The sequence below is a fragment of the Sphaeramia orbicularis genome, chromosome 4 (assembly GCF_902148855.1).
Source record: "Sphaeramia orbicularis chromosome 4, fSphaOr1.1, whole genome shotgun sequence".
In the NCBI taxonomy this organism is placed as follows: domain Eukaryota; kingdom Metazoa; phylum Chordata; class Actinopteri; order Kurtiformes; family Apogonidae; genus Sphaeramia; species Sphaeramia orbicularis.
The window spans coordinates 45134605-45148616 of NC_043960.1; the positions used below are offsets into that span (position 1 = coordinate 45134605).

General features: G+C 38.9%; 1 protein-coding gene across 1 annotated transcript in view; it reads left to right on the forward strand.

The window, feature by feature from the left end:
- Positions 1-12385, forward strand: part of LOC115418413 (serine/threonine-protein kinase TNNI3K) — a 29225-nt gene extending 16840 nt beyond the window's left edge. The window contains exons 20-25 of the mRNA XM_030132885.1: positions 568-700; positions 1931-2040; positions 5495-5554; positions 6142-6311; positions 9136-9212; positions 12093-12385. Coding sequence (XP_029988745.1) covers positions 568-700; positions 1931-2040; positions 5495-5554; positions 6142-6311; positions 9136-9212; positions 12093-12172 — 630 coding nt within the window. The 3' untranslated portion in view covers positions 12173-12385. The remainder of the gene's footprint in view (positions 1-567; positions 701-1930; positions 2041-5494; positions 5555-6141; positions 6312-9135; positions 9213-12092) is intronic.
- The last annotated feature ends 1627 nt before the right edge of the window (positions 12386-14012 follow it).

Consider the following 14012-nt stretch of genomic DNA (forward strand, 5'->3'; position numbering starts at 1 on the left):
GTGTGGAGTTCGAGCCCGTTCGTGCATCTGCTGGCACCTGCCATCAATTATCCACCAGTTTAAAAAAAAACTGCCATCATGCAGATTTTGTGTCAATGTGCTGACTCATCACTACCCAGAGTGCTTGGCCTGCAGTTTAGTGTTAAGTGTGCTACATCTCCTGGGAGCTGCCTGTTGTGAGGAACCACTTGCCCTTGCTGGGACGCAGTGTTTACGGCAGTAATTGGGCTTCATTTTGTGTGTGTGTGTGTGCGTGTGTGTGTGTGTGTGTGTGTGTGTGCGTGTGTGTGTGTGTGTGTGTGTGAAGGACTGACTTAATATCTTGAAATACAGTGAAATTATATGTTTTAAATCCAGTCTGCAAAATGAAATATTTACAGGAAGCACAGCTAAGTGCTTGCCTTTCTTTATGTGTGTTTATTTGCATATATATATATATATATATATATATATATATATATATATATATATATATATATACATATATATATATATATATATATATATATATATATATATATATATGTGTGTGTGTGTGTGTGTGTGTGTGTGTGTGTGTTTGTGCAGAACTTGCGCTGGATGGCTCCTGAAGTATTTACGCAGTGCACTCGCTACTCGGTAAAGGCGGACATGTTCAGCTACGCCCTCTGTCTGTGGGAGCTGCTTACAGGAGAAATTCCCTTTGCTCATCTGAAACCTGGTAATTTTCCATTAGATATAAATGGTTGTTGTTGGTCTGTGTTAAAGATTTAATAAGAGTTTTTCTGAACCCTGACTCTGAAGCCAAGCACACAGAAAATGACTTGTTGCAGGCAGTGTTGGAAGAAATATTCATTTAGTAAAACTACTAATACCACGATGTGAAAGTACTCCACTACTTTAAAGTAGTACTTCTGTATTCCAATGCTTGCTCAAGTAAAGGTAAATGAAACTGGTCGTAGGGTATAAAAAGTAGTCGTGCAGTAAAATGGTCCATGTCAGTGTTTTACTGTTATATATGATGTTACAGATTCATTTATGAAAACTTTCATCTGTGTGATACATATTGATGTTGTATGTGTTTAAGGTTGAACCCATTTAATCAACAGCAATGCATCATATTCTGTATGATGATTTGTTTTGTGCTACAGTTGTCCTTTTAGAACCAAGTATCTCTAAAAGCTCAGCTTAGAAAAACAGCCCTGTTTTCAGCTTTGTGTCAATATTACAGTGAATTCTCCAGAGGTTTTTAAAGGGTGTGTAAAGAGTTTATTTAGCCTAAAAAAGAGGACATCCATAATAAATGAATAAAGATTTCAGTCTTCATCCAGTTTATCACAGACATTCAAAATCAACATAAATGGTTTTCACTGGACAGGGATTGGAAACCTCATAAGTAATGGAGGTAACGTTAAGGCAATAATATTTAACTAGTGCGTTGACCCGAGGGGATCTACTGGTTCTACATGTGGTAGTTTTTATGCTGTTGTGTGTTCATTCATGCTGTGTTTGTCCAGCAGTCACCGACAAGGTGTTCTGGGTATAGCAATGTGATTGTAAGGCTATTGTATTCCAAAATTACTAATATCTCCCAAAATGTTGGTCCTATCAACTTGCCATTTTTGCTAGTCTGTTCCTTGAACAAAAATACATAAGTATGCCAAACTGCAGCAGTCAGCTCTTGCTGGATTTTGTGTGAATGCCGAGACACACATACATGCATGCACACATGCACACAGAGGCCACTTGGCTTTTATAGTGTAGATGGGGAAGAAGTAAAAAGTTGTATAGTTGCATACATTGGTAAAAGTACCTCATATTTATACATAAGTAGTTGCATTTTTACTACTAATTAGATTGAGGACATTTACTTGTTTACACTAAGTCATGACTCACTCAGGTTTTAAATGGTTTAAGGCTGATGTTAAAATGTTCCTGTTGTTGTGTTCAGCTGCTGCTGCTGCAGATATGGCCTATCATCACATCCGCCCACCCATCGGCTACTCCATCCCGAAACCCATCTCTGCCCTTCTGATGAGAGGCTGGAACACCTGTGCAGAGGTACAGGACCTGGAATTACCCTTTACCATTATAATACAAGGCCTGATAACTTGATTTCTATCAATATATGTATAAACGAGTAGGGCACTTGGAGATTATTATTAAACCACAAACAGAACATGAGTTAGATGAGATGGAGATGAAATGAGATGAGATGAGATGGGATGAGATTAGATTAGATTAGATTAGACTTCATTGATACCACAACAGGAAATTCAATGGTCAAGGCAGCAACAGAATAAAGTACAAGGAAAATTGTCCATGCATAAAGATAGTGCAAAAAAACCATAAAAAGATAATAATAATAAAAACTATACAGACTAATATACATATTTACAACAGAGTGGAATTGCAAACTGTCAGTTACTTCCTGTGATTTAGTCAGTCAGTATATCTTACAGTTATAATTAGTTTATCACTGCAGCAACTTTTGCATTATTTCTGCTGGTAGACAGATGGACACGACTGATTATATAACCTCCCTGGAAGAGATAAAACAGTGTTTTAAATAATACAAATTCCATTCACTGTGTGCTGCTGTCTGGTGTGCCAGTGGCTGCCACTGGAATAGTCTAAAACCCTTTATTGTCTTGAACTATGTTGACCCACTGATGCTGTAAAAGACAGGTTAGTTACTGTAGGATGCTGAGTCATCTCCTGCTGCTAACACATGCAGCAATAATGAAGAAGACCGACATTTCCCCAGATGATGCTTAACTGCAGACACTTATCCAGTATGATCTAAATGGTCCTCCCTTAGAGCGGTGTGACGTTCATCATTGGCCTGACTTTTTTTTTCTTGTTCTAATTAAGACACGGCCAAGCGTGTTGGCACACCGCTCCCCCAGTGCTACCTTTGTTTCCTGTTTTCAGCAGCTAGTTTGGATATCATCAAAGTGCCTCCCCTGGTAATAAACTCGTCCCACTGCCACCTTATCAGGACACTTTCTAAAAACAAGATCATAATAGGTATTTCATGTGCACACTTCTCTCATGTTCCCTGTACTGCACTGTACATTGGTTCACATGGGACTGAAAAGTAGGACATGCTGCTCTGTGTTTACAGCCTGTGGACAGAAAAAACACTGAGAGCTCAAGTCAAGTCCACTTAATTTAAATAACATTTTAATAAAAGATGCAGCTTCACATAACAATTAAATAGAATATTAAACAATAGACAATACTGTTTTTGTTGATTTTTTCTAATGATTCAACAAGACTTTAACATTACCAAAGACAGTGCAAGTAATAAACAAACGAACAAATAAATGAAGGAGTGATTAAAAAATGGCATCACATTACATCAGACAGATGCCAGATTAAGCCAGATATGATGCATGTAGCCTGTACAGAGTCTTAAGAACTGGGGTAATGTGATCCATTATCACAAATCAGAATTAACATTTAATGAGACTCTAAATTCACTTTGTGACTCCTGTCTTTACCTGTTTGCCAAAACCTCCAAGTATTGACTGTTGTTTTTGTCTAGAGCTTCCTTTGGTCCCATTGCATGAAGCCGTTTTTTCTTTATTTAGCTTTAAAAATATAGAAATGTACAACTGTGCATCATCAACATAAAAAGATAAGTGACATGGTTAAGCCTGCAGCTAAACTGATTTTTTTTCAGTAGGATAGAGTATTTGAAATTGCAATTATGTAGTTTTTAAGGCTCATTAAAGGAGCTGTATGTAAGAATTATGTTCCAAGTAATTATAAAACGGCCCTGCGTGTCACCAGACATTAAGGAATCATGTTCTTTTCAAATATTGATATCACTGACAGTGGTAGTCCAGCCAGAATATTTGCATTTGAAAAGCTAAGTAGAAGCCCATAAATACAGTTTATATTGTCATTTTGTGTTTTGGCCTGATGCTCCACCCATCACCTATCTCCCAATCAGCAAGTCAGTGGTGTTTCGGCATCCAGGTTGGCTGGAGTTATTTCCACTGAGCTGCAGCTGGAACATTTCTGATCACAAGTGTCTGACGTTACTAAACCTAAAAGGCCTCTTATTATTCCCAATTACATTGTGACAAAGTGAGAAACAAAACAAGGATATGTATAGGAGATGCTTTTGAAACATGGAGACGGCTGAAAGTGGAGAAGTATTTGAAGTCCGATATCCTCTCTCACCGGTGGCCCTAACCGGGCGGTGAGACCACAGCTTGGGTGAAGAGACTGCAGCCCGGTATTTATACCAGTGTAGGACTTGTCGCTTGCCATGGTAGCTCCTTGTAGTAGACGCTCATGCTGGATCTGGCAATCCCTAGTCTGGGGAGACAGGGAGGGGATACCATGTGCTACAGTATTTTGAATGTGATTGCAGTACTAGTATTGGCCACAAACCTACATAGGACTTCTTTAAAATCTGTCAAACTCTTGCAATAAATATATACGAGGGGGCTTCAAAACGTTTGTTGAAAAAGAACATGTCCTTGACATGGTTTAAATCGCATTGCCCTCAGTTTTTCACAGATGAACTTAAAGGCCGTATCCAGTGTATTGACCCAGATGGAGCATATGTTGAAAAATAAACATCATAACTTAAACCATTTTTTCCAACTGTCCTTTTTCCATGAACTTTTTGAAGCCGCCTCGTAAACTGTATAAATATGGATGCTAATGCAGTTTCCTCACAATAAAGTCCAAATCCACTGGTGACAGGAGCTGCCATATTCTAAATGTGACCCCGCATGGAGCTGAACTCTGCAGTAGAGATGTGGGGACATGACACCCTCAGGCCCACCAGGGGTTGGATTGGTTCATCAGGACCATCATTAGTTATTGCAGCTGTCAATCACCCATATTTACAACATTAAAGTACAAACCAATAATAAAAATGAAATCTCTCTCATAAACTCATGAAATCAGAATAATAAGATAGTAATCCCCAGAGGGAATAATAACAGATGTGTGTTTTTGTTGAATTACATAGAAGAGGTGGGATTTAAACTACAGCCAGCCACCAGGGGGAGATGGGGTTGTTTGAGCTTCACTTTTTAAGGCTGTCACTGTGTCTATCATAGATGCATATAAACATAAAACAAATTTAAAAAACAGAATTAGTTTCCATATGTATCTGTATATTTATCTGTATATGATACATATGCAGGTTTGTGAATGACGGATCGCTCTTGTTTTTTCCTGAGGTTTCTTTCATTGTTGTCATGCTATTATTCTTCACTTATGGTTTTGTGTTTGGTGTTTTGCTTTCACTTTAAAGCAGACTGAGGTCAGTTCTTGACCGCTGTCTGTGAAGTGATGTATAATTGAACAGCTCCAGGGTCAGCGGTGCTGTTTGTTCTCTTCCAGTGAGGCCAGAGATCTAAGGGCTTCCTCTGAAACCGTTCACCTCTACTTTATGTGTGGGTGGACGACAAAGAGACGACCATACAGGAAAGTCACAACATAATACAGCTGTGTGTTAAAACAAAAAAGTTGTTTTGTCCTTCAGGACAGACCTGAGTTCTCTGAAGTTGTTTCCAACCTGGAGGAATGCCTGTGCAACATTGAGGTAAATATCAATCCAACTTAAATGCATTAACCCATAAAGACCCAGTTCTACTTTTGTGGCAAGTGATTTATCACCATTTATTATAAAATAATTCTCTGTATTTTGCATTTTCCAGTGAAAATCAGGTATTTTCCAATATGTAATATATTGATCATATAGATGTTCATAAAAGCTCAGATTAAAGTTGAGGGTTAGTATATCAGTAACAGAGAAAACTGAAGAAAAAAAAATTTTTTTCAGTAAAATCTTTCATTAACTGAACATAATCCCAGTGTGTCCATCCACTGTCATTGATCCAACTCCATGGGTTTTACTGGTGAATCGATGTCGTAGAAAATGACAGTGTTTCCACGTTTACTCAAACACAGCCTCTGAACGTCCAAATAGGTCATATCTGATGACCATGAAAAGATGACAAACTGCATTTTACACCAATTATTTCCATGTATTGATAGGATTGGTGGATCAACAGGTATTAAACAGTTTAGATCAGTAGATGGTTTTGGTTGGTGGTGGATGTTTGTGTCTGTATGGGTTGATATCATACTCATATATAAAAGTATACAATTCCATTCTGTGTTATGCAGCTGATGTCTCCAGCCTCCAGTAACAGCAGTGGTTCCTTGTCCCCCTCGTCGTCCTCTGACTGTCTTCTGGCTCGAGGAGGTCCCGGCCGAAGCCACGTGGCCGCCTTGCGCTCTCGCTTTGAACTGGAGTACGCTCTTAATACCCGTGCCTACGCCTTCTGGACTCAGAGGTACTCAGACTACTCAAGCACCTCCTTAGACAGGTGAAGGTCAGGGGGCACCGCAGTAATTTACTGCACAAAGGCCTCGTTCACACGCACCCATTTACAATTTCTTTAGCATGTGTAAGTAATACTGTGGAGAGACTATTTCAGTCGCTGAAAAGCCACTGAGGGGCTGCTGTCGTGACACTGGTAAATGACAGGGGCATTCAATAACTGCTCCATCAATGCTCACTTTATTTCACATACTCTGCTCATCTATTGCTGATTCAGATGTCCATAATAACAAGCACAATTAGAAATAAACCTGGGTATTAAAATGTTGATTACCACAATATATTTTTAGACTATGATAAACATTTGTCTTTTGTCTTTGGAATTCTTTATTATTTTTTTTTCATTACTAGCTTAATTAAACACAAAACTTTTCAATGTTTTTTTTCCATACTCTTACTCACACACCATTGACAGAGGAAGTGGTAATAATATTGATTATTCATTACAATGACACCTTTCAGTAGGTTGGATTTATTTGACAGCAAGTGGACATTTAGTTGTTGAAGCTGATGTGTTGGAAGCAGCAACATAAGGAACTGAGTGACTTTGACCAGGTCCATATTATAACGGTGATGACAGGGTCAGAGCATCTCCACAACTGCAGGTCTTGTTGGGTGTTCCTGGTCTGCAGTGGTTTGTACCAACCAAAAATAGACGAAGGAAGGACATCCCAATCTCAGTTCCAATCTGTGGGACGTGTTGGACTAATAAATGTAGTCTATGGAAATCCACTTCTGTACTTCCAGGATTTCAGGGATCTGCTGTTAACATCTTGGTCCAGATACCAGAGCACACCTTCAGAGGTCTGGTGGAGTCTAGGCCTCAGGTCAGCGCTGTTTTTGGGAGAAAATGGGAAAGTGGTAATAATGTTCTGCTCCCATAGATGCTAGACTGGTTGAGATTCGGCCATTGTTATTCAGACCAGTTTTGTTTGGTAATAACCACTTTACCCTGGGAATGACCAACAAGATCTGATCCAATTCAAAAGTCATTTCCTCTTTTTTAACCTTTGAGGATTACATCAAATGCAGACTAAATCAATATTTAAAGTCCAGACGAAAAAAATACAGCATGTCTCTGCATCTGATGGCCTTGAAGACAGCATTAAGAATTCAGACTTGCTTGAAATAATAGAATAGAATTTCTGCAGTTGAATATAATATCTGCAATTGTTTCAACTCATGGTTTCAACTCACCAGATACAATAAATTATAGTATCTGCTTTGGTAATCTTTGTAAATAAAGACCGGAGTTATTGCGAGTCACTGCTGATGGCAGTGACTGGCAATAAACTGTCATGTTCAGTCCTGTGTAAAAGTCTTATGCTGCCTTCATGTGCCACCGTGAATAGTAACATTCATAAACCATTATGTGCAATCCTGTGGCAAAGTCTATGGTCCGCGTCGATGTCAATACAAAACAAAATGAGTGCCATTATATTTCTTCCTAATCTTCCAGTAAGTTTAGCTCAGCTCCCCATTTATTAACTCTACTGTTTCTAGAACCCGTGGATTCCCACGAATCAATGTGCTAGTTTTGCTTTCAGTCACATACGGTATTGGCCAAACGTTTCCGGAATGGCACAATTTGACTCATAAATGTGCATGAATGTAATTTATTTGCCAACAAGACTGAAACCTACAGAGCAGGTATAATTCTTCAGTGCACCTCAGTAATATATCAAAAAAACATCTTAAATAAATGATGCAATATTTCTGTCACTGCCAAAACATTTGCTCATAAATACTGTAGAGATGTCAATCACATATTTAAACCCAAATGTACGATTGGATCAGTCAAAATCATGAATGATGTGATACATTTCTATATCCTATAAACCCAGTCCGTTCACAAACAGAATTCTTGTTTTTTGTCAGACCACATGTGTTACAATGCTTCTGAGAAACAACGCTTAAACTATTTACGTGTTTTTCACATATTGTCATCAGTGTAGTAGTAACAAAGGTTTAGCCATGTTCACTGAAGCAGCCTTATTCACAGATTCTGTCATTCTTTTTACAATGACTGAGTGTTTTTCTCTGACAGAAAGTTTAACAGCATGTCTGAGCTTGTTCTAATGAAATGCCTGTCTCTTGTTTTGTCACTAACATTTACAGCTGATACTCAGTGCAACAGTAAGCACCGGAGTTGCTCAGAAACCGAAAAGGAAACAAAGGAAAGCAAAGGCGATAAAACATGCATGGTATTCTGACCAAGGAGGAAGGCCGCTATTAGACGCCTGGCTGTGAGCCTCTGTATTCTGTGTATGTGTGTTTGTGTGTGTGTGTGTGTGTGTGCGTGTGTGTGTGTGTGTGTGTGTGTGTGTGTGTGTGTGTGTGTGGTGGGGGTTGGCTCTTGGTAACAGTCACTATGAGCTCAGTAACAGTAGGTGGGTTATCATGATGTGGCAGCGGCAGTAGTGCCCTGGAACGCCACCAAAATGTTCAACTAATTGAAACACACTGTATTGAACAGATTATCCATATTCATTATTGTTTTCAGTATAATCATGAGACTTGGGCATTCTATGAACCTCTGTGTAGATTGTTTCTGTAGTCTCTCCATCAACCTCGCATCAATATTGCAGACTGTATACCGTAGCAGAGAAAGTGAGAGCAGTCTGATATACGGTCCCCTATAAGATATTGAATTACACTTGATCTCGTGTGCCTCCATGTACAGAACATGCCCTGTGCTTCTGGACTGGTATCATTTTCAGTAGAACAGTGTATAGAGTCATTCATTTGAACTGATTCAGTGTATTTTAACTTTACAGTGGGCGGCGCGCATCTGGAGGTCTGTCACTGGAAGAGCTGAGGAGGAGCATGCAGTTCTCACCTATTGATCGAAATGGTTTGTGTGCAGATGACAGCGTACTATTGTGACTCTGATTAGTGACATTATTGAAAAGCAAAGGTGTAGGTTTGCAAAGTGTCTAATGCGGGGGTGTCAAACATCAGGCCTGAGGGCCAAACCAGCCCGCCAAAGGTTCCAGTCCGGGCCACAGGATGAATTTGCCAAGTGCAAAAATTATACTGAAGACAAAATTGCACCAATGGTTAAGGGTGTCAAAGTCAGTTTAGTGAGCAGTATTCTCAGTGGTGGATCTAGAAAACCTTACATGGGGTGGCAATGGGGTGGCAGGATGGCATGAGAACGTCCTCAGTGTGCTATGTGGAATCTCCATGTATGTATAAGTGGAGTCAATAACACTTTTAAACTATTTTTTGAATTGTTATGCAATCGAGTAGAAATTTGCTTTATCTTCAGTTTTATCATAATTATGAATAAATAACATACATGTAAAGCTTTATGTAACTAACCTTATAAAAAGAAGGCTTTTAGTGAAAACATGCTATTTTATTGAGTAACATGCTATGTCACTGCACTGGAATCTGTATGGAAAATAAAACCACACCACGTGGACCAGCTGAAATAAGGCTGGATCCTCTGACTCCCCGCCACCACTTTCTCCATCTGCCTCCTCAGCATCTGCTTCTGTCCCTCTGTCACAAACCAAACCCTCCTCATTTTCATCCCTCACATTGACATCATCTTCTTCCTCTTCTTCACTTCCTTCCTGGTCTGTTCCTCTCTGTGGCCTTCTTCAGCTCTGACCCTCCTGGTTTCTCTACCATTCTTTCTCCTCCTTCTCTTCCTCCTCCTACCTCATTTTTCCCCAAAATATCTAGTAAAGATGTTATTTTTACTTTTTCTTTTCATTGTCGCTGCAAATGTCAAGATATAAAAATTTCAGGGTTAAAATCCTTGTATTTTTCTCACTATATTTGTTATTTTCCCAGTTTGACAGTAAGGATGTAACCTGCTTTAACTGTTCAGGCTTATTTCTACAATATTGATCACACTGTGACTGAAACTTAAGCGCCTTAAACAGTGACCTTCTGAATTCAAACATGCCAGTTTTACATATCTAAATGCTTCATCGACTGTTTACTATAGTCAGCTGACTAACCAAAGGGGTAAAAACTCCAACAAATCACACGCGAGCGAGCCACTTTTGGCAAATGATGAATGAACGTACTGAACCCTTAGTGTATATTCCATTCGTTACATATTTAACTCTACTTTAATTTTGTGTGTTAGGGAAACTGACTTCACCTGGTTAAAGCTGGACGGCTCAGTCGCTCTACTCTGCCAGGTCACAGACTCTGTTTCCACACACACACACACACACACACACCGTGTGTGTGGCACAGGAGGCTCGATTGTTACATAGGCTTTGCGTTTAATACAGGGGCGGAGCTAAGTATTTAAGGGGCCCAAGATAATTTTTAGAATTGTGATTTTTTTGGTGAAATCATCTTTTATTTCAATACTAAGAGGCTTTTGGGAATAGTGATGATTATTTTTGTTAGTATAGTTTTAAATAAAAAAAATATTAAAAGTTAACATAAAGTTAGGGGGGCAGCCAGGGGGACAAGGTTCTACAATGGGGGGGGGGGGCAGCTGCCCCCTTTGCTCCCCTGTAGGTCCACCCCTGGCAGATCTACAGAATATCCTGTTACTAAGGCTGCGTTCAGACTGCAGGCAAATGTGGCCCAAATCCAATTTTTTTGGCCCATATGGTGACCTGTATCCGATCTGTTAAGGACAGTTTGAACAGCACAATTAGATTTTTTCTAATCTGACCCGGGCCACTTTCATTTATGGTCCTAATCCAATATGTATCTGATATTTTGAAATGCGACTTCAGTCTGAATGGCCAAGTTGCATTTATTTGACCTTTACGTCATTGAAATCCAACAAACATTACAATTCTGCATCCCAGGAGTGTTACTTCCGTAAACACAGCACATGCCTGCGTGGTCACGTATTATGTCAGGACCTCTTTTGCGCATGCAGGTCACTTCAGGGTTGCACTCAGTTCATACTCAAAACTGATAGAAGTTACATTTAATGTGAAATACAGTCTACTCTCGTTATAACCGCCAACTTCCGTTCACGGCCAAATTGGCGGTATAGCGAAAATGGCGTTACAACAGGTTGAGTCCATAATGTGCATGTCTTTACTATATGATGTCTATGCTGCCTCCGTTAACCCGTTCTAATTGCGTTTCTAAATAATCTTGATTCTGTTATGTTGTAAGGGATCATTTAAAGTGGGGAAACATTTTAAGCATTATTATACCGTGTCGGGAAATGACACCCCATCATCTTGAGGCTTTGGCTTAATCCCACGTCCTCTTCCCGACATCCTGACCTACTGAGTGTTCTGCGATAAATGAACGGTGGCCGTTCCGTAGACCTACTCGTAGCTTGTCGCGATCAGCGTCTGGTGCGTTGTTTCAGTGCATTGTTAAAACTTATGTGTACTCGATGGCAATCACGCTGGCGTATAACGGTCGGGAAATCAATTGGTATAAGTGTTGCTTGTGCATGGAACTGGGCTGGCGGATGGCGATAGGCGGAAATGGCGGTAGCTAATGGAATATATGCATTGGGGATTTTTGTGCAGTGGTTTGGGTCGGCGGTGAGCGAAAATGGTGGTATAACGGCGGGCGGTTTAATGAGAGTAGACTGTAGTAACAAGCACACAAAAAAACTGGATTTCACCAAGAAATCGAATTGTGCATTAAAACCTGCTGTCTAAACGTTGCCTAAATGTTTTGTGCCTTTGTAGATTCACATATATATAGTATATATATGTAGCATATAGTATGTAGCAGATTGTATATATATAGTGTATCACTGTTGCTCTTTTGTCTTTTCCAGGTTATGTGTCTGATCCCATGAGCACCATGAGGTTCTGCTCCACCTTCAGCAGCAGCGGCAGCTTCGAGGACAGCAACTAATGCTACAATATCCTCACTAATTCATATCTTCATTACCTTTTTTTGCGACTAACTTCAGGTTTAAATGTTAAGTGTGTGTGTGTATTTTGTTGAGTTAGGAGGCCAAGTTGCACATTTTAACCAAGTGATTAAAACACTAAAGGCTGGCATTAGAGGCCATATTTGTGTCTTTTCTGAAGTTTTAATTTCGCATCCACACTCAGGTAAAGACGGTGATGACCTTAAGACTTAAAGCCATCCACTATAAACAGAAAAATGAGAGGACGTCCATAGTAGTTCAACCTGGTGAACTCTGGAGGTGAATACTCCCTCTGTCGATATAAACAACACACATTAGACCGGTCAATGTATAGATTTTTAACAGAAGTATAGGTCATCTCTACCTTTTTGTGCAACGATGGAATCCCAGTGATCTCACAAGTCCATATGAAAATTCACAGATCATTTGTTATAGTACAATTGGAGGATGATGATTTTTGTGTTTTTTCTTTAGCTGTTAGTCTGATTTTTATCATAAGCTGATATCTGAGTCTAGTGCTTGTACATTTTTCTTTTTCCCTTTTTGTACCTTGTATAAACATTAAATAAAAATAAAATATTTGGTTTAAACATGATTTACAAACACCTCTGCTTTCCACTAATACCAATAGGTTTATCTTTTGCAATATGTAAAAAAAGTTGTGTGAATTTCTCTTGCACTTTTAGAATGTTTACATACACTATTTCCTTTAAGTTGGAATAATTTTATTTTGAAACATATTCCTCTTTTTATTTCTTTTGAAACACATTAGTTATCACCTTTGACCGGTGTAATGATTTCATACTGAGTCCAAGTTACATTTTATCTATTTAGATAAATCACATTTTCACAATAATTTCATGAGAAGAGATCAAAATATTTTATTCCAACTTTAATGGACAACAGTGTATTTAGAATACTGGTCAAAAACCTGAAATGATTGAAAAATATAAGGTTTTCTCATGGGAGAGTCAAATGCTGCAAATTGTCCAAAATTATGCAGAAATCAATTCACAGATCACACACCCATACAGTTCTATCAGCAACAGTGTATTGTGTTTTTTGGGTCAATTTACGTTTGTCTGACGTAGAAGTAGTGAGTATTTGTTCAAATCCCCTAACATCTACTTGTTTTGTCAAAGAAAAAGGGCCGTAATCATTTCACTGCTGTCATTTAATTGCTTAATCACACAGAAATTCTGTCACTGAATTTTACATTGAATTATTTTTTTTAATCAAAGAAAAAAGACGAAACATCACAATTCAACCTCTAGCCATTAAAATCTAACTAGGTTTAACTTACATGTTTCTTAAAGGAGGTAGCATTAGCAGCAAATAAATACCGTGATTAGCTTTGACATTCCATAATGTTGCAACAAATGTTCTATAAGATGTAGTTCAGTTCATTATCGTAGCCTTTATTAGTGCAGGTTTCAGATCTTCCGTAACAAAACACAGTAATATTTATCGGTCATGTCTCCATTGTATTGTACTGGTCAAAGCTCAACTATGGTATCATTGTGTTGATATGTCCTCAACAGAGGCCAACTTAGCTGTGGAAGTCCGACAACTATGAATTATTCAATCATCTGTGAGCGTGAGTGGTGGCGTATCTGTTTACAGGTACTAGACGACAGCGGCTGTACTCGATCCCCAGCATAAACTACGCCTCTTTGTTACCAACAATAGGAAGAGATGACCTATTATAAACATTTAATGCCACTGTCACAACTCATCATGCAGCTTCTTTTTGGTCACTAAAGGATGATGATTATTTAAGAAACCATTGTAAACACAGAAACCACATGACACTTGAAGGTC